At 41.1% G+C, this 20471-nt stretch overlaps 1 protein-coding gene across 5 annotated transcripts in view; it reads right to left on the reverse strand.

The window, feature by feature from the left end:
• Positions 1-20471, reverse strand: part of RASGEF1A (RasGEF domain family member 1A) — a 266034-nt gene that overhangs the window by 53569 nt on the left and 191994 nt on the right. For 3 of the 5 annotated variants that reach the window (XM_073353263.1, XM_073353260.1, XM_073353261.1), the window contains exon 2: positions 17869-17983. The exons of 1 other annotated variant lie outside the window; for it this stretch is intronic. In XM_073353263.1, the coding sequence (XP_073209364.1) occupies positions 17869-17910 (42 nt within the window). In that variant the 5' untranslated portion in view covers positions 17911-17983. Of the gene's footprint in view, positions 1-16185; positions 16342-17868; positions 17984-20471 lie in introns of those variants that run through there. One more of the 5 variants, XM_073353264.1, reaches the window with a different exon arrangement.

Consider the following 20471-nt stretch of genomic DNA (forward strand, 5'->3'; position numbering starts at 1 on the left):
CCAGGCTGTTTAATGCATCCCAAGGATATGTCCTGCAAATCCTGTTGAAAAAGCCCCTATGTTCAGGGGCTGGAGTTTTTGCTACCCGTCCTTACCTCCCCTTTCCCTGCACACTCCCCAGTAACTTCTTATTAAAGGAAAGCTATCAGCTGCTTGTAAATAGCAGGCTCATGCTTTCAATCAAGCCAGAGAGCTGAATAATGCCTTTGCTCTTGGTGTGTGTTTGGTGGCTTTGAAGTCAGGGGCCCCTTCATCAATGAGAATGGAATCTGTCCACCTTCTGAAATCTTTCAGCACTTCCTGATGCTTGCCTGAGCCATACAACTTGAAGAGCTCTCAAGTTTTCCCCATGTAGCTGCCGTCCTATTGCTTTCTCTCTTTCTTCCTTTCATCTCTTCAAAAATCAAATATAAAACAAGTAATTTTCCTACCATTGAGGGTTTAGATCCGGGAGTTTCTGATCTTTATTTGCTCATTAGAAGATGCCACTTGTTAGTGGGGATTTTGTTTTGGATGGTTAGGGCTGTGTGGAAATGGAGGGGGAGCCCCTTTGGACAAACTAGGTGGGTTTAAAATAAGATATATATAAAAAAGAAAAAATTTGCATCATCTTTGTCAGGCGCATGTGCTTTGTGGACTCAGACTCCGGTTTTGGTTCTCAGACAACTCGGTAGTTTCTATTCTTAGGCTTTTCACTCAAACCTCTCCTCTTGGTTCACACCCACAGAGTTTTGCTCTGAGTTTGCAGGAGTTGGAATGAACCCCAAAAGCTGAATATGGAACTGCACCAACACAACTGCTCTTGCCTGGCTTGACCCAAACTACTGAGTTTTACACACTTTCCACTTCCAATAATCAAATCTTTCCTGACACCTGAAAATTAGCCCAACTATGATGAAAATCTTATGAACCTGGCACAAATTTTAAGGTTTGTAATAAAACATGATGCCTGCCAGGTTTTGGATTTCACTATAAAATTATCTCACCGCTCTATGCCATAGGCAAGCAATGCACTTATAACCACAGGGATGGGTGCGCCTTCAGGCCACATGTTTTTAAAGGGGTTTCTACTTAAACCAAGAGAGTGGCACAGTGTACCGTGAGTGATTTCAAGAATAAATTGGGCACTGTTTGCCACGGGGTATCGAAGGGGGTCAGAGTCCATGGAAACAATTACAGGAAGGGCAGCCACAGCCAATTTTCTCTTTAATTGTGCAGTATATAACTAACTTCCAGTGGGGCTTCTGCCCAAGGAACACAATTGGCAGGTGGCAGTTCTGTGGGTGGATCAGTAGTAGCAATGCCACCAGCAAACTTCACAATCTTTAGAGCAAAACGCATGCTTTCTTGCCACAACCACATTCTCAGGCAAACACACAAACCGCTGCCTCTGCAAAGTACAGAGAGAAACTGAGAGCGGCTGGTTTTTAGGTGTGTGGGTATTTTAATAAATATGTCCACATATTTATTCAAGTGACACCATCATAGGATCGAATCTCATTAGCCACACCATCAGGGGCTTGTTCATCTGCACATCTACCAATGTGATACATGCCATAATGTGCCAGCAATGCCCCTCTGCCATGTACATTGGTCAAACTGGACAGTCTCTACGTAAAAGAATAAATGGACACAAATCAGACATCAGGAATCATAACATTCAAAAACCAGTCGTAGAACACTTCAATCTCTCTGGCCACTCAGTAAAAGATTTAAGGGTGGCAATTTTGCAACAGAGAAGCTTCAAAAACAGACTCCAAGGAGAAACTGCTGAGCTTGAATTAATATACAAACTAGATCCCATTAACTTGGGTTTGAACAGAGACTGGGAGTGGCTGGGTCATTACACATATTGAATCTATTTCCCCATGTTACGTATCCTCACACCTTCTTGTCAACTGTCTAAATGGGCCATCTTGATTATCACTACAAAAGTTTTTTTTCTCCTGCTGATAATAGCTCATTTTAATTAATTAGCCTCTTATTCCACCTTTTCATGTTCTCTGTATGTATATATGTATCTTCTTACTGTATGTTCCATTCTATGCATCCGATGAAGTGGGCTGTAGCCCATGAAAGCTTATGCTCTAATAAATTTGTTAGTCTCTAAGGTGCCACAAGTACTCCTGTTCTTTTTATGTCATGAGCGTGGTTTACATGGATGTTGGACTTTGCTTCTAGTACTCAAGCTAGCTGCCCATCAGGTTAATTTTGATAGGTGCTTAAAGATAGGACATTTTTTGAGGCAATCTCAACCAATGGAATTAGCTTTTCTATTGGATTGCTAGAGCCTAGTCTTTGAGTCCCAATACAAGGGCTCTCTTCTTCCACTGAAGAGAATTAGGCCATGGAGAATGTTCAGCAGATTGGGGACAGGGGAACTGTAATATGTTGAGATGTGGAAGGCATCTCAGCTTTTGGCCACTGGGTTCTATTTATTGCTGTTTTATGTCAATTGTATGTATGCTCAGGGGGTATTGTGCTTAACTGAAATAAACAAAGAACCAGATTTGGGAGTCACCCAGAATTCTTGAATAACCAGTGACTGCAGTTTTGGCAGAACTATCCCTTCTCTATAAAAGTTTTGCTATTTCACTCACAAATGCTCCAATTCACTAAGCCTCTGATCATTTAAGCCCTTGACACTGAGCACTTCCAACTTCTCAGGATCAGAGCCTGAATTGGTGTCATTCCCTGACTAGGGGGCTGGAGATGTGGGACACTAATTTTATTGAAGTTATCGTTAGAAGTGCAAGTTCGGTGGGTGCTGTTGGCTGCAAGTTATTTTCTTGTCTCTAAAACAATTTGACATGGGCTTGAAAACAGCTGGGTCTCTGGAGGAGGATGGATGGGAAATTGGATCTTTAGTGGGGTTCAAGAGCATTGCCCTTGTTTATCTCAGATTGACCTATTGCAGTGGTTACACTGCTTCTAGATAGCTTAGCTGTGATTAAACGGGTATCAGGCTTTTCCTGGCTTGGTCTCTGCTTTGAGCTGTTTCTGCATTTGTGGTGATGATGTAGAACAAGTTCAGTAGAGAAAGCGCTGATAACGCAAGTAACAGCCTAACAGCTTTTCATCTAAAGGTGTCCCCCGGCTCAGAGGTTCCGTGCGGCACACTGGCTAGAAAAGCAGCAGAGGTGATAGCATGAACCTCAACTTTAGACTCCTTTAGCGGTCAGAGAACCTATGTAGCTGCTTCTGTGATTGTCCTCATTTGATATTTGCTTGTGTACCCACTCCTCATTTTCAATGGAGGCTTCACAGAGCAGCCAAGGTAGTCACTTCCTGCCCTGCTTGGAATCAGCTTATGATCTTTACCATCTGCTGAAAATTGGCTCTGAGTATGCATGCCCGTTTGACCACCCCAGCCAGCTTCAGCTTCCACTACCGAGCCTTATTCTAGAAACAGAAACATTTTCTTCTCAACCAGTTGGGAATACACCATATGTAGTTTTCAGGTACTGTCTTCATGGTCTCTGCCCTTCAAATACTCTTTGAAAAACAAGAAATCGGAGGCCTTAAGGTGTAGGGTTTTTAGCGATCAAACAAGACAGTAATTTCTATTTTGACACAACCATCCCTTTGGAATCTAACTAATGCTCTTGTGTACTTCTAAGGTGCTGCTCAAGCTCAAAGCTGATTCTCACAACCCACCTGGGAGCTGGTGGCATTACTTCTTATTCTTTGTTTGTACTGCAGTACCGCCTAATGGCCCCATTGTGCTAGACACTGTACAAGAATACAACAAAAACTAGCCCTTGCCCAAGAGAGTTTACAATTTCTCCACTTTACATTGCGTCACAGAGAGATGAAAGGATTGTCTTGGGTCACATGATGTGAGTGGCAGAGCTGGGATTAGAACCCAGGTGTCCTGGCTCTCTAATCACTAGGCACTCTTTCCTTTTCCCCCATTCATTTTTATCATCTCTCCTGGCTTCTCACTCTTGGAAGCTTTGAGTTCTTCAAGCTTCTATGGCAAAGCAAAGTGATTTGTTTTCAGCATTTTCTCATTAGGTTCGACACGAAGAGCAAAACTAACAGGCGTAACCAGGGCTCCCAAGGATGAGCAAAGCTGCTCTGGGTACACGGCAGGCGGCTCTGGAGCATTGCAGGGCTTGATTGCCTGTGAATGTTTCTCTGAAGCCGTCCACAAAAGGGAAGGTTATTTAAGAGATGCTTTTCTATTTTGATTTTGTAACAGAGAAGGAGAAGGCCTGCTATTGAAGTCTATTACAGAGGCTTAACTACTTTGTATCTGGCTTTCCTATATTCTTATTCATTTAGAGTTGGCCAGCAGCTTGTTTACTGTTCAGCAAGCTGCTTTGGGTCTTGATCAGAACCAAGTAAATAATGTTACTGTGGATTATTTAAAGTTGTGTTCAATCAGGTATCTAGTCACTTGTTTACAGCTTGAAACCTAAGTAATTGGCTGGGGGAGGGAAGGGACCATATTTTTTCACACAAATCCCGAAGACCTCATATCACCCCACAGGAAAGATCGTATTTAAAGTTTGGGCACTGGCAGCATCAGTCTTTTGTTTTGTTATTGTAGGAGTTAATAGGTCAAAGGTCAGGGCATTAATCAGTGACCACAGTGCAGAAAAGAAATGCTAAACTTGAGGTGAAAGGAAAGGTGTCATGGGAACAGAAAGGAAAGCAAAGGTTTTTAAAGGAGCCATCCTATGAAAAGCCACCAGCAAAGGGGAGAGCCTGATAATTAAAGCATTGCTCAAAAAAGGTTATTCATTTTTGTGCTGTTTTACTAGTAAAACTATATATTCTCTAAATTCACTGTGGACCTTTGTGGCTTTTCCTTATCCTTTAAAAACCAACAACAACAATCTTTTCTGGTTTTTTTTTCTAACCTAAAAATTGAAGGACAATATCAGGTTGACTATCAAATGCCAGATGATGCTTACTTGCTCTGAAGTGTGGTGGGAAAGCAACAAGTAGGTAGGGTAATCTATCATACTTCAAAGAATCTCTGAGACTTTATCTTTGTGGTTAAGGAAGCTATTCATCCTTCTTTTTCCCGTTCTAGTCTATTGTATACAGGTTGTTATACCATAATATCTGAGCACCTTGCAGCAGTGGATTAAGCAATCTGGCTACACATCTGTAACGTGGTTTCTTCTCTCATCCTCTCCACAAGGGGAAGCGTCTGCAGTGAAGTGTATTTGTTTGGTACTGCTGTAGGGCATGTATGTGTGTATATGAGTACATTGCTATGCATTAAAGAAGGCAAGATGGCAAAGTTTGTAATGGTCAATTCCTTTGAGCTCCCTTCATCTATCCCTCCACAAAACCAGCTAACGAGGAGTAATTCTGCAGTGCGTAACTTTTGAAAAGTGAATCCTCTTTCGCAAAACATGCCTCATTGACATGCAGGCATGTTTTGTGAAAGAGGATTGGGCCTGTATAAACATCTCTGTCACTTTCACAGAGCTAAATCACTGTGATTCCTGTGTCCATACAGTTATAACTCTTTAAAATGCATGCATCCCTTTTTCATATCCTCTTGAAGGAATACCCAATGTTTGTTTGTTTGTTTGTTTGTTTATTTGTTAAATGCTTCTGTTTAGTTTGTGATTGGAATGGGAAAAAAAAAAGGATTTCTGTTTTTCTTTAAAACACAGGAGAAGTTTCATTTGTCTCATTCAAAGAGCAGATTCCCCTTTGCAAACTAACAGCTTTCCTCTGTCCACAGGGAAAGCTATTATACTTCCTTAATGTGCTTCCTGGACTATTGACTATTGTTTGTAAGAGGCAAGGCTTTCAGTGCTTATATTCCAATCTTTAAATTCAAGCAATTTATGAGTATTATTTCTGTGCTCCCTCACTCACCCTCTTCACCCTGGAAAGAATGAAAAATGGAAAGGGGTGGCATTTTCTTCTCTTGGTGAATATGAATGTATGCTGGAGTCAGAACTCCTCCATCCTAGGCCTATAGAATGTAAAATAAAATAACTCTTCAGGGTCAGATCCTTAGCTACAACCAAAAAACATTCTATACATCCGAAGGTGGGGTAGTGCAAAGGTGGGTGTGTCATACGTTCTCCAAGTCCTGGAGCTGCTCTGCATGGTCCAGCCCCTTAGAATAAGTTAGAGAAACCTGAAGGCTGCTCTAATTTGTGCATGATTTCTATGTCTCCAAAAGGCCATTGTAGCAGCCACGGATAATCAAGGATGCCCTGGCCATGCCCAGTTCCACCCACTATACCCACTCCCCAGGAGGAGTTCCTATAGTGTGTTTACATCACCTGAAGATCCCCCATGGAGGGGAAAGCCTCCCTTGTGTGGCTGGATGAGCCAATTTTAGGGAGCTTTGCACTGTTGGAATGGCACAGTAACTCAATGAGGACAGGATCTGTCCTCTAGAATGTGGCTCTCCCCACCCTATACCCCTTTTCTTTTTTTCTTTGACCTAGCCTACAGAACTGAAAATAAAATATTATTGGGTGCAGAATTCTATTAAATGGCTCAAATATCCTATAGAGAGACTGTAGCCTCTTTATTAAATTCTGTAGCTTCTTAGAATACAGAGTCCGAAGGGTTTAATTCCTATTAAAGTCTATAGGACCCTTCCATAAGGGAGGGAGGGACCTTGTTTTGTTTAGCTGGGATCACAGAGTGCTCATTCCATAACCTCTGCTGCAGTGTCTGTACACTGACAAGGATGAGAGTGGATTCCTCAGAGATGAATACCAGTTGACAGGGTGGGTCAGTCTGTCTGGTTAACCTCCTTTACTCTCCTCATCCCCCTGCTATAGGGCCAGCGTACAGTAATTAAGTGCTCCATTTGTGGGACATCCACAGTTTGTGATAAAAGACGCTACTCTCAACACCAACCTGCTGCCGAACATTTGAATATAGAACAAAGTTTGGATATAGAACAACAACAAAAAGCCATACAATAATTCTGGTTGGACTGGAGCAAGCAACAGAGTAGTTAAAATAAAACTGTTTTGTGTCACTGAGAACTTAATACTGGTCATTTTAGGGTTAAGCTACGTTGCTTTGTAGTAAAACAATGCATGCTGCAATTTGGAAGACAGTCCATTAGTCACGTAAAGAATGAGTAATTCTCATTTTTTCTTCTGGTCAGTGTGGGAGGTCTAAATGGAGTATCCATGCTGATATTAAAGGAATACAATCACTGAAAGCAAATTAGATTTTAGATAGACTAACCATAGCCTGAATACTCCTAGGTCCTTTCCCTTTGGATAGCTAATTAAATTGTATTTATTTTTTATTTTTTTTTATTTTTAAGGTTCTGTTTCTCTCAAAAAATAAAATACATATTGGAAAATCTGATTCATTTTTGACACATTTAGCTATTTTTTGTTGTAATCAAATCTTTGAAAAAGACTATATTGTGGTAGTCTGATTCAGAATATAAATGATATATTATGTGTGAATTTTCTGCTAATGGCATGGTGTCCTGTAAGTGCATCATGAGAGTGCAACCTTTGGCTGCTAGCCATCAACCCACATATTTTGGCTTTGTAGGAAATGTACTGTGTGATATGAAAGGGCTGGTAAAGCATAATATACTAGAATTCTTCTCCAAGCCCCATGTTTTTCATTGACCAAGTTTCCTAACCTACTTTCTTCCTCCAGAGATTCAGTTATCTCAACTTTTAAATGCATTTCAGTCAAAGGTATGCACTTCCCGCCTCATCTGTTCTTTCCTTTTTACAAGGAACTTTTTAATGCTATGAAAGGTGCCAGGTTGAGAGCCCTAGAGACTTAAAACTCTGTTCATCCATAGAAATACTAGTACTGCAGACACTGACAGTTGCAAATGTCTTCTCACCTGCCCCACCAGTATTCCTCAACCCTGACCTGGAGACACCTCCTCTGCAGGTGAAAGGGTAGTTCAGTCTTCATGTCCATTTAGACCCTGACCTCTCTGGCTCAGACTGTCAGCATGGAGGTGAGTGGAAACAAGGAATCCACTGTTACACCAAAGTCTTATGATGCCGTCTTTAACACATGTGTGCGCATGCGTGTGCTCTCTCTCTCTCTCTCGTTCTGAAGTTTGCAAGAAGGAATGCAATGTGTTAGGAGAACTTGTTGTCTCCTTAATCCTTGCTGCAGAAGACCTTAAACTCATCAAGTGAAAATGATCATTCCAGTAATTAAAACATCATAATTAAGATGTTTTCTTCTAAAACAGTGGTCCCAAAATGTAGTCATAGAACTACACAGACTCCCAGGTGGCCTGCAGAGATTGGGCTTGTCCCTGGTTACAAGAACCTTTGACAGAGAGCCTGGAGACTCGTTGGGTTGGGTCCTTGTTTCTAAAGGCCTCTAGGACTGCTCCTGGCTGGGGAGCTTGTCTAGGTTAGTAGAGGAAAAGGGAACAAAGCAGAAGGGAAAGTATGTGTGTGTGTGTGTGGGCGGGGGGGAGAAGAAGTAGTGGACCAGGTGACAGAAGAGCATGGGGTTGCAGAAAAGAGGAACAGAAGAGATGGGCATGAGAATGAAACCAGAGAAAATGTAGAAAGTGTGATAAACCCTTACAGTTTTAGAGTAACTGCTCTGTTTCCAGTTCATGGTCCTTTGAGGGCTTCCATTTAAAGTTTCTGGCTCCCAGCAGTTACTACTTTTGGGTGGAGACCTGTCTTTCTCCATCTTGACCAGGGTTTTAAGCCTACACAGCTCCCTGCCTTTTGTTGTGATATCCTCACAAGCCAATTTGCCTCATGTCCAGAGCCTGTGTGTTGCTTTCTCTCCAAGGGCTATGAAGAGTGTATTGCCAGCAATTACAAGTTACCACACAGCTCTTTCTAAGCAAGCACATTTATTCTTAAGGTAAAAGCAGTACAGGAAAATCTCATAAAACCCATAAAAGTTCTTATGCATTTGCTAAAAGCCCACCAGAGTAACCCATTAGTCTGATGAGCCCATAGCAGACAAAATATCGGAGGGGTATTAATGCTTGTCACCTACTACATGAGAGGCTCAACAAAGAAAATAACAGAACACCACTGGCTATCACGTACAGCCCCCAGCTAAAACCCCTTCAGTGCATCATCAACAATCTACAACCTATCCTGGAAAATGATCCCCCACTCATTGGGAGACAGGCCAATCCTCGCTTACAGACAGCCCCCCAATCTGAAGTAAATACTCACCAGCAACTACACACCACACCACAGAAACACTAACCCAGGAACCAATCCCTGTAATAAACCTCGTTGCCTTGTCTGTCCCCATATCTACTCTAGCGACACTATCATAGGACCCAAACACACCAGCCACACCATCAGAGGCTCATTTACCTCCAAATCTACTGTGATATTTGCCATCATGTGCTAGCAATGCCACTCTACTATGTACATTGGCCAAACTGGACAGTTTCTACATAAAAGAAAAAATGGACACGAATCAGACATGAGGAATGGTAACATGCAAAAGCCGGTAGGAGAACACTTCAATCTCCCTGGACACTCAATAAGAGATTTAAAAGTAGCCATTCTTCAAGAAAAAAACTTCAAAAACAGACTTCAAAGAGAAACTGCAGAACTACAATTCATTTACAAACTTAACACCATCAATTTAGGCTTGAATATGGACTGGGAGTGGCTGGCTCACTATCAAAGCAATTTTCCCCTCTCTTGGTATTGACACCTTCTTATCAATTATTGGGAGTGGACCACTGAATTGGCCTTCAACATTGGTTCTCCACTTGTAAGGTTACTCCCTTCTCTTCATGTGCCAGTATATATTTATGCCTGTATCTGTACTTTTCGCTCCATGCATCTGAAGAAGTGGGTTTTTTACCCATGAAAGCTTATGTCTAAATAAATCTGTTAGTCTTTAAGGTGCTATCAGACTCTTCATTGTTTTAGCAGAGAAAAGACTTTCCAACCCTTCTGCAAGGGTTAGGCCCCCCTTTGAACACAAGGTCCTGTCTGTTTGCTGGATCCGAAATCAAGGCCCTGATCAGTTTAAACACAGCCTTTTTATGCCTAATGCCCTTATTTGTTTGTTGGCCTCTGGAAATCCCAGTTTGAACCAGTGTATGCAAGCCTCCCCAAGATGTGGTACCTCTTTGGAAGTGTTTACCACCTAAGTGATTCAATGGGGTTGCAATATCTGCCACATCTCCCCCTAAATAAGTGGGTATAACTAGAGTGCCTGTCTGGAATCCTAGGGGAATCCACAGGTTTATCCCTTGGGTAGCGTGACAGCCAATACCTTTTATAATTTAAAATTATGGGAATTCACATAATAAACATTCTGCTAACAAGCCGGTACACATCATAACTACATCTGTACAGAGTCGTTTGAGGACCATCCCATATATTTTCTCTCTTTAGAATGTATTGGGCAGATCTGTAAGGTGAGCTCCAATGCACCTCCTTTTACCTCTGTCACCTCCAAACCTTTGGGTATGAACTTGAGATTTGGTCCTCTGACTCCCGCTCCCACATCCCATCTGTTTTTAAGGCAGTGTGTGGTGTTGCTTGATCCCTCAAGGTGTCAGGAAGCAGCATTTTGGACAAAAGAGTGAAGAAAAGACAAGGCTGGCTCCCTGTGAAGCAGCTCTCAACCATGTACTGCATCAATAAAACTTGAAATACACACAATATTTCTCCATGTAGGTTTGCCACAAGGAAGTTCTGTCATCTCAAAGGGAGGGGAAAGAGGTTCCATGCTTGTGAAGGGATGAGTGGGGAGCTTCTCCCATGAAAAGCTCTCCATTAATGTGACCAAATGAGTAGAAATCCTCTATCCTAGGCGATTTTAAGTATGTATAAATATATACACTATAAATCATTTGCATGTTGTTCTGGAGAAAGTGGTGTTCTGCATTTGTTGGCCTTTGCTGAGGTTTCCTTGACACTTTATGGTTTATAAAATAGTTATAAGACCCACAGCTGCTGTATTGTTTAGTTTGAACTTAATGGGGAAGCAGGTAAATGAGCAAAATAGAGTGTAATTTACACAATAGGAGAGTACAGTGTGCAGAATTCAAGAGAGGGTCTGTTGAGCGCCTTGCACAGGCGAACTCACCCAGAGCCTTTGCTGCCAATGAAAAACCAAATATTTGTGGCTGACAAGGAAAGCTATTTTTTACAGCCGGTAAACAAAGCACAATAGTCAACCCCCGCCCCCTCCCCGTCACTTATTTCCAGGCATTTCTTGAAAGGTCAATTTTCTCAAGGTGTGACCTTTAGTTTTTGGATAGAAAAGATGCTACTCTTATTGGCTCTGAATTGAAATTGTCTGCATGGTAATTACTTGGAGAGGCAAGAATATACATCTATATCTCAGGGTTTGTACGAGAAAGAAGATACAGTATTTGAGTTTTTCAGAGCCCACAATAATCTCTAAGGCTACAGACGCATCTCTGCCAAATAGCTGTAAAATTAAGGCAAGTTTAATTGAAATGAATCCATCAATCAATTACTGTATTCCCTTTTTAAAGCCTTTTTCCTGAGAGTCTTAAGTACAGTTATCGTCTATCCATTTCTCATTAGTAAAAGCAAGTTACTAAAGCTAGGATTGCATAAAGAAATGAGATCTCTCCTTCCTGTACATGAAAGGAATGTGACCCGTGTAAGAACAAAGTGAAGGAAAGATATCCTCCAAGCTGCTTCTACAGGGGGTAAAACAGTTACTAAAAGGAAAATAAGCTGAAAGATCAAAGTGGCACTACCCAAAGTAAGGGGGAGTATTTTTATGGGGGGTAATAAAATTGCAGATAAAAATTAAATCCCACTATATTTTCTTTTAAAAGATTACCCTCATGGGTTTCTGCCATGATGTATAGGGAGCAGGAGAACAAGGATTATGTATTATGTTCAGTTTTGCTAAACTAAAAGGGAACATGCAAAATTGTTGTTCTGCTTCATGTTGCTTTAGCCTTTGATGCATAAAGGGCTGGCACGTCTTTGGGCATCATGGTTCCCAGTCTATCGCACAGCACACTATCCAGTCATGGGCCATGTTACTGAGTATGACTGATGTACCATTGTTTGCCTAACATAAACATGAGGGTTTATTACTAACTGCTCGCTGTCATCTTTGTACAGTAGTGTGAAGAAAAGGAGGAGGGGGAGACATTTGGAAGGAAAAACAAACACCCCAAGCCCTAGCACTGAGTTCTTGTGATGTCAAATGTGTAGGAGTGCCATGTGGGAGGCAGAGGTGTATGGATGGGGGCTGACATTTTCAGAATGTGTTGCTTGCGTTCCTGGTATTTCACGTGTGCCCACTCATGGTATTTACAGGGGCAGCCCCTGTGTGATTGGGAAAAAAAGCCATTTTAAACAAATCTCTATTCTCTGAACTGATTAAAGCAAGAACATATTCAGCACTTCACGGTGGTCCTTTATGTAACGGATTTGATAGCTCTGAAAGCACAGAGTGCCGCTTCAATGAAACGTGTTAGGTTTTGGTTAGAAGCAAAGTTTATTGAAAATGTGAGCTGCTGAGCCGGTGCATTGGCCTTTGGCTAATAATCTCTACAAACTACATACTGCATGACTCATTTGCGCACACCTATGAATGCAGCGTATCAGCTAAAACCAAATATAATGTGGAGGACACCTGATATGCTACAAAACTCACTGGACAATGTGTCTAGCTTTGGTTCACCCTCTTTTTAAACTTGGAGGAGGAGATGGGCAGCTGCATTTTTTTAAACAAGATTAACATGGTTGGAATAAATGGTCAAGTGTTTGACAAAGAAGAAAATGCTTGACTTTTTATGTTCATATTATTGAGATACTAAAACCCTTTCTACCAAGAGGAGAATGTAATAACTTAGTGTCAATTTCTAAACGGAAGTGTTAGGGGGTGTAGTTAGTAAAATGAGTCCCTGTGCATGTCACATGATCTGTATCATCCCCCTGAGTCAGAAATCTTTGGAACATTTGTTGTTGTTATATTCATTTTCAGTTATGCTTTCCGCTCTCCAGAATTTCCTAGGGGACGCAATGGGTCAGTTGGCAAGCTGAAAATGGTCCTCAGTCCTACTTTAATCAATATAGTGGCAAACCTAATAAAAGAGGCCATGTCACCTTGAAACCTCAGTACATTTTGGTAGGTACATTCCTAAAGGCTATGACAAGGATGTTGATTTGGGTGTCCTTAGGACGGGGGTGGGAAGTTGTGGAAGGATCTGTAGATGTGGGTAAGAGGCAAAGGTTAATCTCAGCTCCATTAAGATGAGAGGTCAAAGCCAATGGTCCTTTTCTTACATTTCAAACATCAAATCAACTCTTTAATAGCCCTCCCTCTGCATATAAAATTGAAGCATTTTCAGGAGAACTGCACATGCATCTATAAGTGTTCAGACCTGCCAGCTACATCATAGCAGATAGTAAAGTAAAATTCCCATTGCACTAAAATCATTTTGAAATTGGTTCAGTGGATTAGAACACAGCCCAAGGCTTGATACATATTTTATATCCAGAAAATAAAACTGTTGCCCCCAAACAGGTAATTTGTAGTGGGGCTTTAGCACATGAGATATGTGTTCCAAGCCAAAGCCCTTCCACTTTGATTCCCTGTAATGGCTTTATATTTTATTCTGAATTGCCCCTTCCTAGAAACATATACCAGTAGATCGCCTGCTCTACCAGTTAGTGACACTTCTGGAGATGGAAAGGGAGGCCTTCTAGGATTTATTTACTTACCTAGATAGTCCTTGTGCCCTGAAATGTTTTCTTTTTCTTCTTCTTCTTCTAAGTTTGTGTCTGGCTGAACTTGCTGAGTGGTCTTCTCTTCTTTAGCTGCCTCAGTAGTCTGTTCCATACAACACCCAGGGACAAAGCTCTTGTAGTGTGTGGTCTCTCCTTAGTTTTTGTGCCCTCTCTTTTTGAGGCAGTTCCCTTCCTGGTATTATATGATGACCACTTTCACTATGCCCAGACTTACTTACATCACCAGCAGGTCTGTGTCCATTTCTAATGAGAAAAATTCTAATAATCCTAAATTCTCCATCCTATTGCAATCTTAGAAACCCTTTGATTTGAGCTGTCCTCTTCCAATAGCTTTTCCCAGACTCCAATATTGTTCCTGCAATATGGTGCTCCAACCACAACCCAATTTCTTCGCATGATCTCCCCATCTCCTTCCCCTTCAATATACGCTTCAGGATGAGTGGGAGCTATGTTGGTGTCAAACCAACAAACAAAAACAACATATGATGTAGACATCTAAAGGATTTGTAAATTGTTTCCTGGATACCCAGAAATTGTGAGCCTTTTTTGAGGAAGAATTATTACCATGGCAAAAATATAGTTCAAGAAGCTACCACATCCTACAGAAAACCCTCTATTCCTTTTGCTTTGACTGGGAATAAACTTTCAACTATTTTGGAAGTTTAACCAGTTCCTTCTCTTCACTCTTGAGCAATTACATCTAAGTCCTTTAACTTAGAAGCACACTGTTTCTGAATTTCATTTTCAATTACTGAGGTTTTCTGTGTGAGGATTTTCATAAATTGCTCTGGAAATGTAAATAGTAGAGCAAAGCACTTTATTCTGCCTATTAATCCTGCAATTACATGACTGTAGAGTCTTTTTACTTTTCTTAATATGAAGCTTAAGCCCTCTTTTCTGCCACTCCTCCACGTAACCCATGCACTGAGGATTATGGACATGCCAGGGAAGTCCAGGTTTTTGAAATCTACATTCCAGGCTTTGTAAGTTATTTGCTACTGCTTTTCACTGCCTCTCTTTAATTAACTTCAAGCAAAACAATATTTCATTAGTTAATTTGCAAATGGTTTCTTGAGGGATCACATAACTCACATGTGTCATGTCCACATCCATCAGTTTAAAGCATAACTAAACCAGGCTGAAAAACTTCTACCCTGTCTCACTCCAGTGTCTCGGTATTTGTATTCCTGATGTGGACTTCATTGCTGAGAACAGAAATGCAGGCTTTGTCTGTTGATGGATGTGACATCTTGGATCACCCATCTTGGCTCTAACAGTTTTTTACTGATAATATTCCATCGCCATCTTCCATGTTTTCCAGACATGCTAAACCTGACAGGCCTGAAAAATTACAACTCTCACATTCCAGCTGTCTTAATATTTAGTCTAACAATAACTACCATGATTTGATCTTACAGAAAACAATAATAAAAATTATTTTGCTGTATGGTCTATCAAAAAAAGGTACTTAATTGCAATTCAATGCCATGTTGTGAATGACTGTAAAGCCTCCAGTACTTTAGAAATCTACTTTCCTCTTTCTCTAGGTCTGCATAGACCGCAATGGAGCAACTTAGACTTAAGCTCAGGTACAGCCATGCTAAACAGCCAGTTCTTCCTCAAACCCAGTTTTATTAAACATCGTTCTTCCTATTACTTAGGGTAAATAGCCAGATGATTGCAAAACTCCCCACCTCCCACTGAGTTGTAGGAAAGAGACCACATTCAGTGCTAAACCTGCAGCTTCTTACCAGTTAGCTATTTTGCTGTTCATTCGTCCACCTCACAGATGCACCATCCTGGAGAGAGGTTCAGGCCAAAATCCTGGATCCAAAAGACACTCTAACTTTGGCCAGGAGGAGTATTTGCAATCTGAAGCTAGATCAAGGTACAAATTTTGGAAATAGCTCCCATTTTTGTAAGGAACAGACTCCAAAACTTGGATCCAAATACTGCTGGCACACTGGTGTTCAAAAGTTGAATCTGAGTTTTGAAGCCTGGGCATGTCTGTATATCGTGTACATTTTCACACCTGACTGGACAACCAAGTACTAGCTCTCTCAGTGACTGTTCCTTGCAGATCAGTATTTCTACCTTTTATAGCAATCCAGACAATATATTGACTTCAAGCAAGAAAGAGACTTATATAAGAATCATAACATAAAAGAGACTTGGTTTCCATTTCTTTACAGCAGCTTTGCACTGAGCTTCTGCCATTCAGCCTTTTGCATTATTTCGTCAGAGAGATGACTCTCCAGTACAACTGGTGAATTAAGAAGTTGCATCATTGATTTTAATTGCACTTGATATGATACGCTATTAAGGTATCCGATATGAATGCTGTACTATCTGCTTCACTGGAGAAATGATGTCTGTTGTGCCATCACCGTTGGGAGGTTACCTATGGTAACACACTGGTATACTCTTTGTATTTGTCTCATAGAACCACAGCAGTGTATGACAACAGAAAATACAAAGGCACAGCATTTGTAAAACTTACCGGAGTCTCAAGAAACATTTCTTCTTGTAATCAGGAAACCCAACTGGTCGTGTCTGTCCCTTCTATCTACTGCCACAGAATAGATTTTGTTTTATTCCTCACCCATCTCTCAAATACCCAAAGCGTATTTGGGATTGATTTGAGCCCTTGTTTGTTTCGCTATAATTATAGCCCAGAAAAACTGAAAGTATTGTGTGGGAGGAAACCGTGACAGCCACAAGCTTCCACCACGTAGAGATCACATGCTGCACTTTGTGGGTAATAACTGGGAACTTCCAATCTGTCTCAGTGTGCTTGTATTGTAAAACAAAATGAAACCACGCGTGCTTAACCGCTGTGGGAACATGAGAATTGCCATACTGGATTAGACCAGTGGTCCATCTAATCCAGTAACCTGTCTCAGACAGCAACCAGTAGCAGAGAGCTATAGGCAGTTATGGGATAACCTGCCCCTAGAGAAAGTTTCCTCCTACCCCACAGTACTGAGAAGTTGGCTTATGCCCTGAAGCATGGCTGTTTGTATCTTTCCCACCATTCTCGTTTGTCTTTTCAGCAGTAGATTTCCCAAAAGTTTGGTTCAGCTTGTTAATTGGGGAAAAACCAAGTGTCCAGAAATAATAAGCTTAATACTTGTCATGGAATTATGGGTGCAAGGGACCCAGATTCAGTAACTGTGAACCCCACTGGTATTATTATCAATTGACCATTGTTGTTGTTTTGTTGATGGTAGTGTCCTTAATGTGCTAAGCACTTCCCAGAGATTCAAGAATAGATCAGAATCTGAATAAAAACACATAAATTGTAAGCTCTTTGGGACAGTGACCATCAGTTCATTCTGTGTTTGTACAGTGCCTAGCAGAATGGGATCATGGTCCATGACTAGGTCTCCTGGGCGCCATGGTAATATGAATAACAACAACAACTACTACTACTAATAAATAATGGATGCTCTCTGCCTGGAGGAGCTCGCAGTCTAAAGATGGACGGGCAGACAAGTGGACAAGTCAGGAAATCAGAATAACAAAATCAATAAGACATACTATGGGCAGCGTTGCAGAAGTAGGCTTTCAAAAAAGATTTAAAAGTGAATAGAGAGGAGCGTTTGCAGATGATTTCAGAGAGGTGTTGCAGTCAACTGGAAGCTTGCTAAGTGATCAGAAGAAGGAGGGATGTATTTACATAGTGTCTTAAAGGAGGTGACCAGTAGATAGTGGATGAGGAGTGAGTGGGAAAGATGTGATCAAAATAATGGACAAGGAATATTTACTTTTAGTGGCAATGTGTACGTTTGAGAGGCCAGAAATGTGGACATTGATTGAGGTAGGCAGGTCAGGATATAATGAGAGACTGAACAAGAGATTCGGCTGTGGGGATGGAAAGAAAAGGACAGCTGATAAGGAGCAAGAATTAGCAATATGATGTTTCATAGTGAGCTATTGCCATTCTGCAACATCCATTTTCTGTCTATTCCACACAGCGATCTGTGCCCCCCAAATAGCTCAATATTCTTTCTGTACCATGTGAAATGTTATCTTAATGTCTGAATTAATTTTCAGCCAAGTTCGTGCTCTCTCGGTGCGATTCCTTCCCAATCGGTTTCTTATTTCAATCTAGCCCCATATCAGTAGTTTCAGGTTAGAAAGAAACTTTAACATAAAAATTATAATGTAAAATAATACTTACTTTGCATTTCTTTACAGCAGCATTGCACAGTGGCTCTGCCATCCAGCCTTTCTCAGCAGGTGGACTTCCAGCTATTTCACTCTATGATTTTTGTCATGAGTCTTGCCTTCTTCCCCTTAAAAACAGGGGTGCAATGGATTATTATTCAGGACACGCTATTATTTTTCACCCACTTCCCTGTGACAGTGGTGTCAGAATTACTTTGATGTGCACAGCTCTCAGGACGTGAGGGTCACAAGAAAAATGGAGTAGAGAAGCACAAGCTCTGGAATAATGAGGGCACAAAGGCTGGGTGTTGAAGATAGGTGTGGAGAGAAGTGGAATGTGGAAGGAGTGGGCTTGGCAGGGGGAAAAGGAATCAAGAATGAAGGTGGGTTTAGAGGGGATCCTCCGGCCGATGATATTGGAACAAAAATGGAATCTAATTTGATGCTGATGGTGGCTACATATCCAAGCTGTTATGCAGCTTGCTCAACTACATCTCACACAAAGCCTTGGACTCTGGAAACTCCCTTAATGAGAGGAAGTATGTTGACAAGGGCAGCGGTAGCATTCCTTCTAATTTCTTTTCGAAAATTGCCGTGGATTTTTAAGGGAATCTGGCAGCAGAATTGCATGTCATTAGAAAGATGAGTAAGTCACTGGATTTCATTTTTCAATTTAAAGGAGTGACACAAAAGAATGAGGCAAACCCAAAACCACCACTTTGACACGTTTCCAAGGTAGATTCTGACTGAGAAAATGCAAGTCCCACTAGAAACCAATGGAAAATAGATGGTTTCAAAATTGTTTTAAGGTACATTATAGAGAGAGACAGGGAGATAATTTACCTTAAAACAAACAAACAAACAAAAAACAAAACAAAAACCCCACATTAGAAGCTGTTTGGTTTTCTCTGGTTTCTAATTGGACTTGCATTATTAGTATGGGAAATCTAATGCTACCTCCCTAAGATGGCAGCCTCCAGAAGGGAGAGGATGAATTTTCTAGATGGAAAAAGTAGTAGGTATTTCTTAATTATTTTTAAAACACGTAATGTGCATATTGAGTCTTACAGGCTGATTGAACAGATACTTAGACAAATGCTGTTTTTTATATATGTGAGTAGTCACGTTGTGTTCACCTGCCTAGGTATTTTCAGGATCGTGACCTTTTTCAGTAAATGTTTTCTTTGTTCTCTGAGGTATTACAGAAAAATCACTGTAGTTTTCCTTTAACTTCCACTTGCATGCCCATCAGAGATAACAGAAGGAATCTCATTTGTTACAATGTCACAATACCCTCCAAATCTAGCCCAGGATAAAAGGCAATAGCTTTTTAGTTAGCCCACTTTTGAAGTGAATAACATCTCTTTTTGGTTCACATCTCCAGTAAATTGGAGTACATATTTTAGTGAGATTCCCACTCCAATGAGGCATAGTAAGGAAATTTTATTTTTGACTCTTTAGCTCAGGGTCAGAAACTGAAGTGAAATATTCTGACCTTCCTCGGCTGCACATGGATTCATTGAGTCAGAGATCTTTTGGAAGTACTCTTCAATCCCTTGCTGTGCCACTGAAATGTGGGTGTGCTCCCTAAAGTCCCGCTTCTGTTACTTTGCCCCCTCCTGTCCCCTACACCCCTTACTAAAGTGTATGTTGCATAACCTGGAGCAGTAGTTCTCAACCAAGAGTACATGTACCCCTGGGGGTATGTCAACTCATCTAAATCAGTGTTTCTCAACCTAGGGGTTGCAGCCCTCATCAGGGTCACAGGATGGGTTAGGGGCATCGCAAGTGCAGGGCCAGCATTAGGGGGCGGCAAGCAGGACAATTGCCCAAGGTCCCATGCCACAGGGGCTCCTGCGAAGCTAAATGACATGCTTCAGCCCCTTCACTTGGGGCTCAGGCTTCAGAGAAGGCTCACAAGTGAAAAATAGGCTCATGTACCACACTGAAATAGAAGTACAATATTTATATTCCAACTCATTTATTTTATAATTACATGGTAAAAATGAGAAAGTAAGTAAGTTTTCAGTAACAGTGTGCTGAGATACTTTTGAATTTTTGTCTGATTTGGTAAGCAAGTAGTTTTTAAGTGAGGTGAAACTTGGGGTATTCAAGACAAATCAGACTCCTGAAAGGGGTACAGTGGTCTGGAAAGGTTGAGAAGCACTGATCTGGAGCATTGGCCCAACTATTCTGCCAGGCTGCAGTTGTTTGGGTGATGAAAATGCTAAATTAATTTGGCTTAGATTTTAAGCTATAGAAATTTTCTTTTACCTAATCTAAGGCAATTACTTCATATTACTTCAATTTTTTTTAAAGCGGTTCTTAAACAAATAAATATCTTGAAGTATATAAGCCAAATAGGGCAGTGCTCAGATACCATGCTGTTGAGTAAATGTACAGGCCTGAACACTAAGGCCAAAAAATTCATAGATCCAGTGAGGCCTACATTGTCTAAGTTGACTTGCAATTGCTTCCCTTGGGCTTCATTTTCGGAGGGCAGTTGCTCAGCATTTTCTGGAAAAGCTTTTTGAAGGCGTCTCCTCTCCAGATGGATACTCAAAATCACTAGTCATCCTATGGAAAAACCTGAAAGTATAACCCAGGGTATATCTG

Source organism: Lepidochelys kempii, chromosome 7 (assembly GCF_965140265.1).
Source record: "Lepidochelys kempii isolate rLepKem1 chromosome 7, rLepKem1.hap2, whole genome shotgun sequence".
NCBI lineage: Eukaryota > Metazoa > Chordata > Testudines > Cheloniidae > Lepidochelys > Lepidochelys kempii.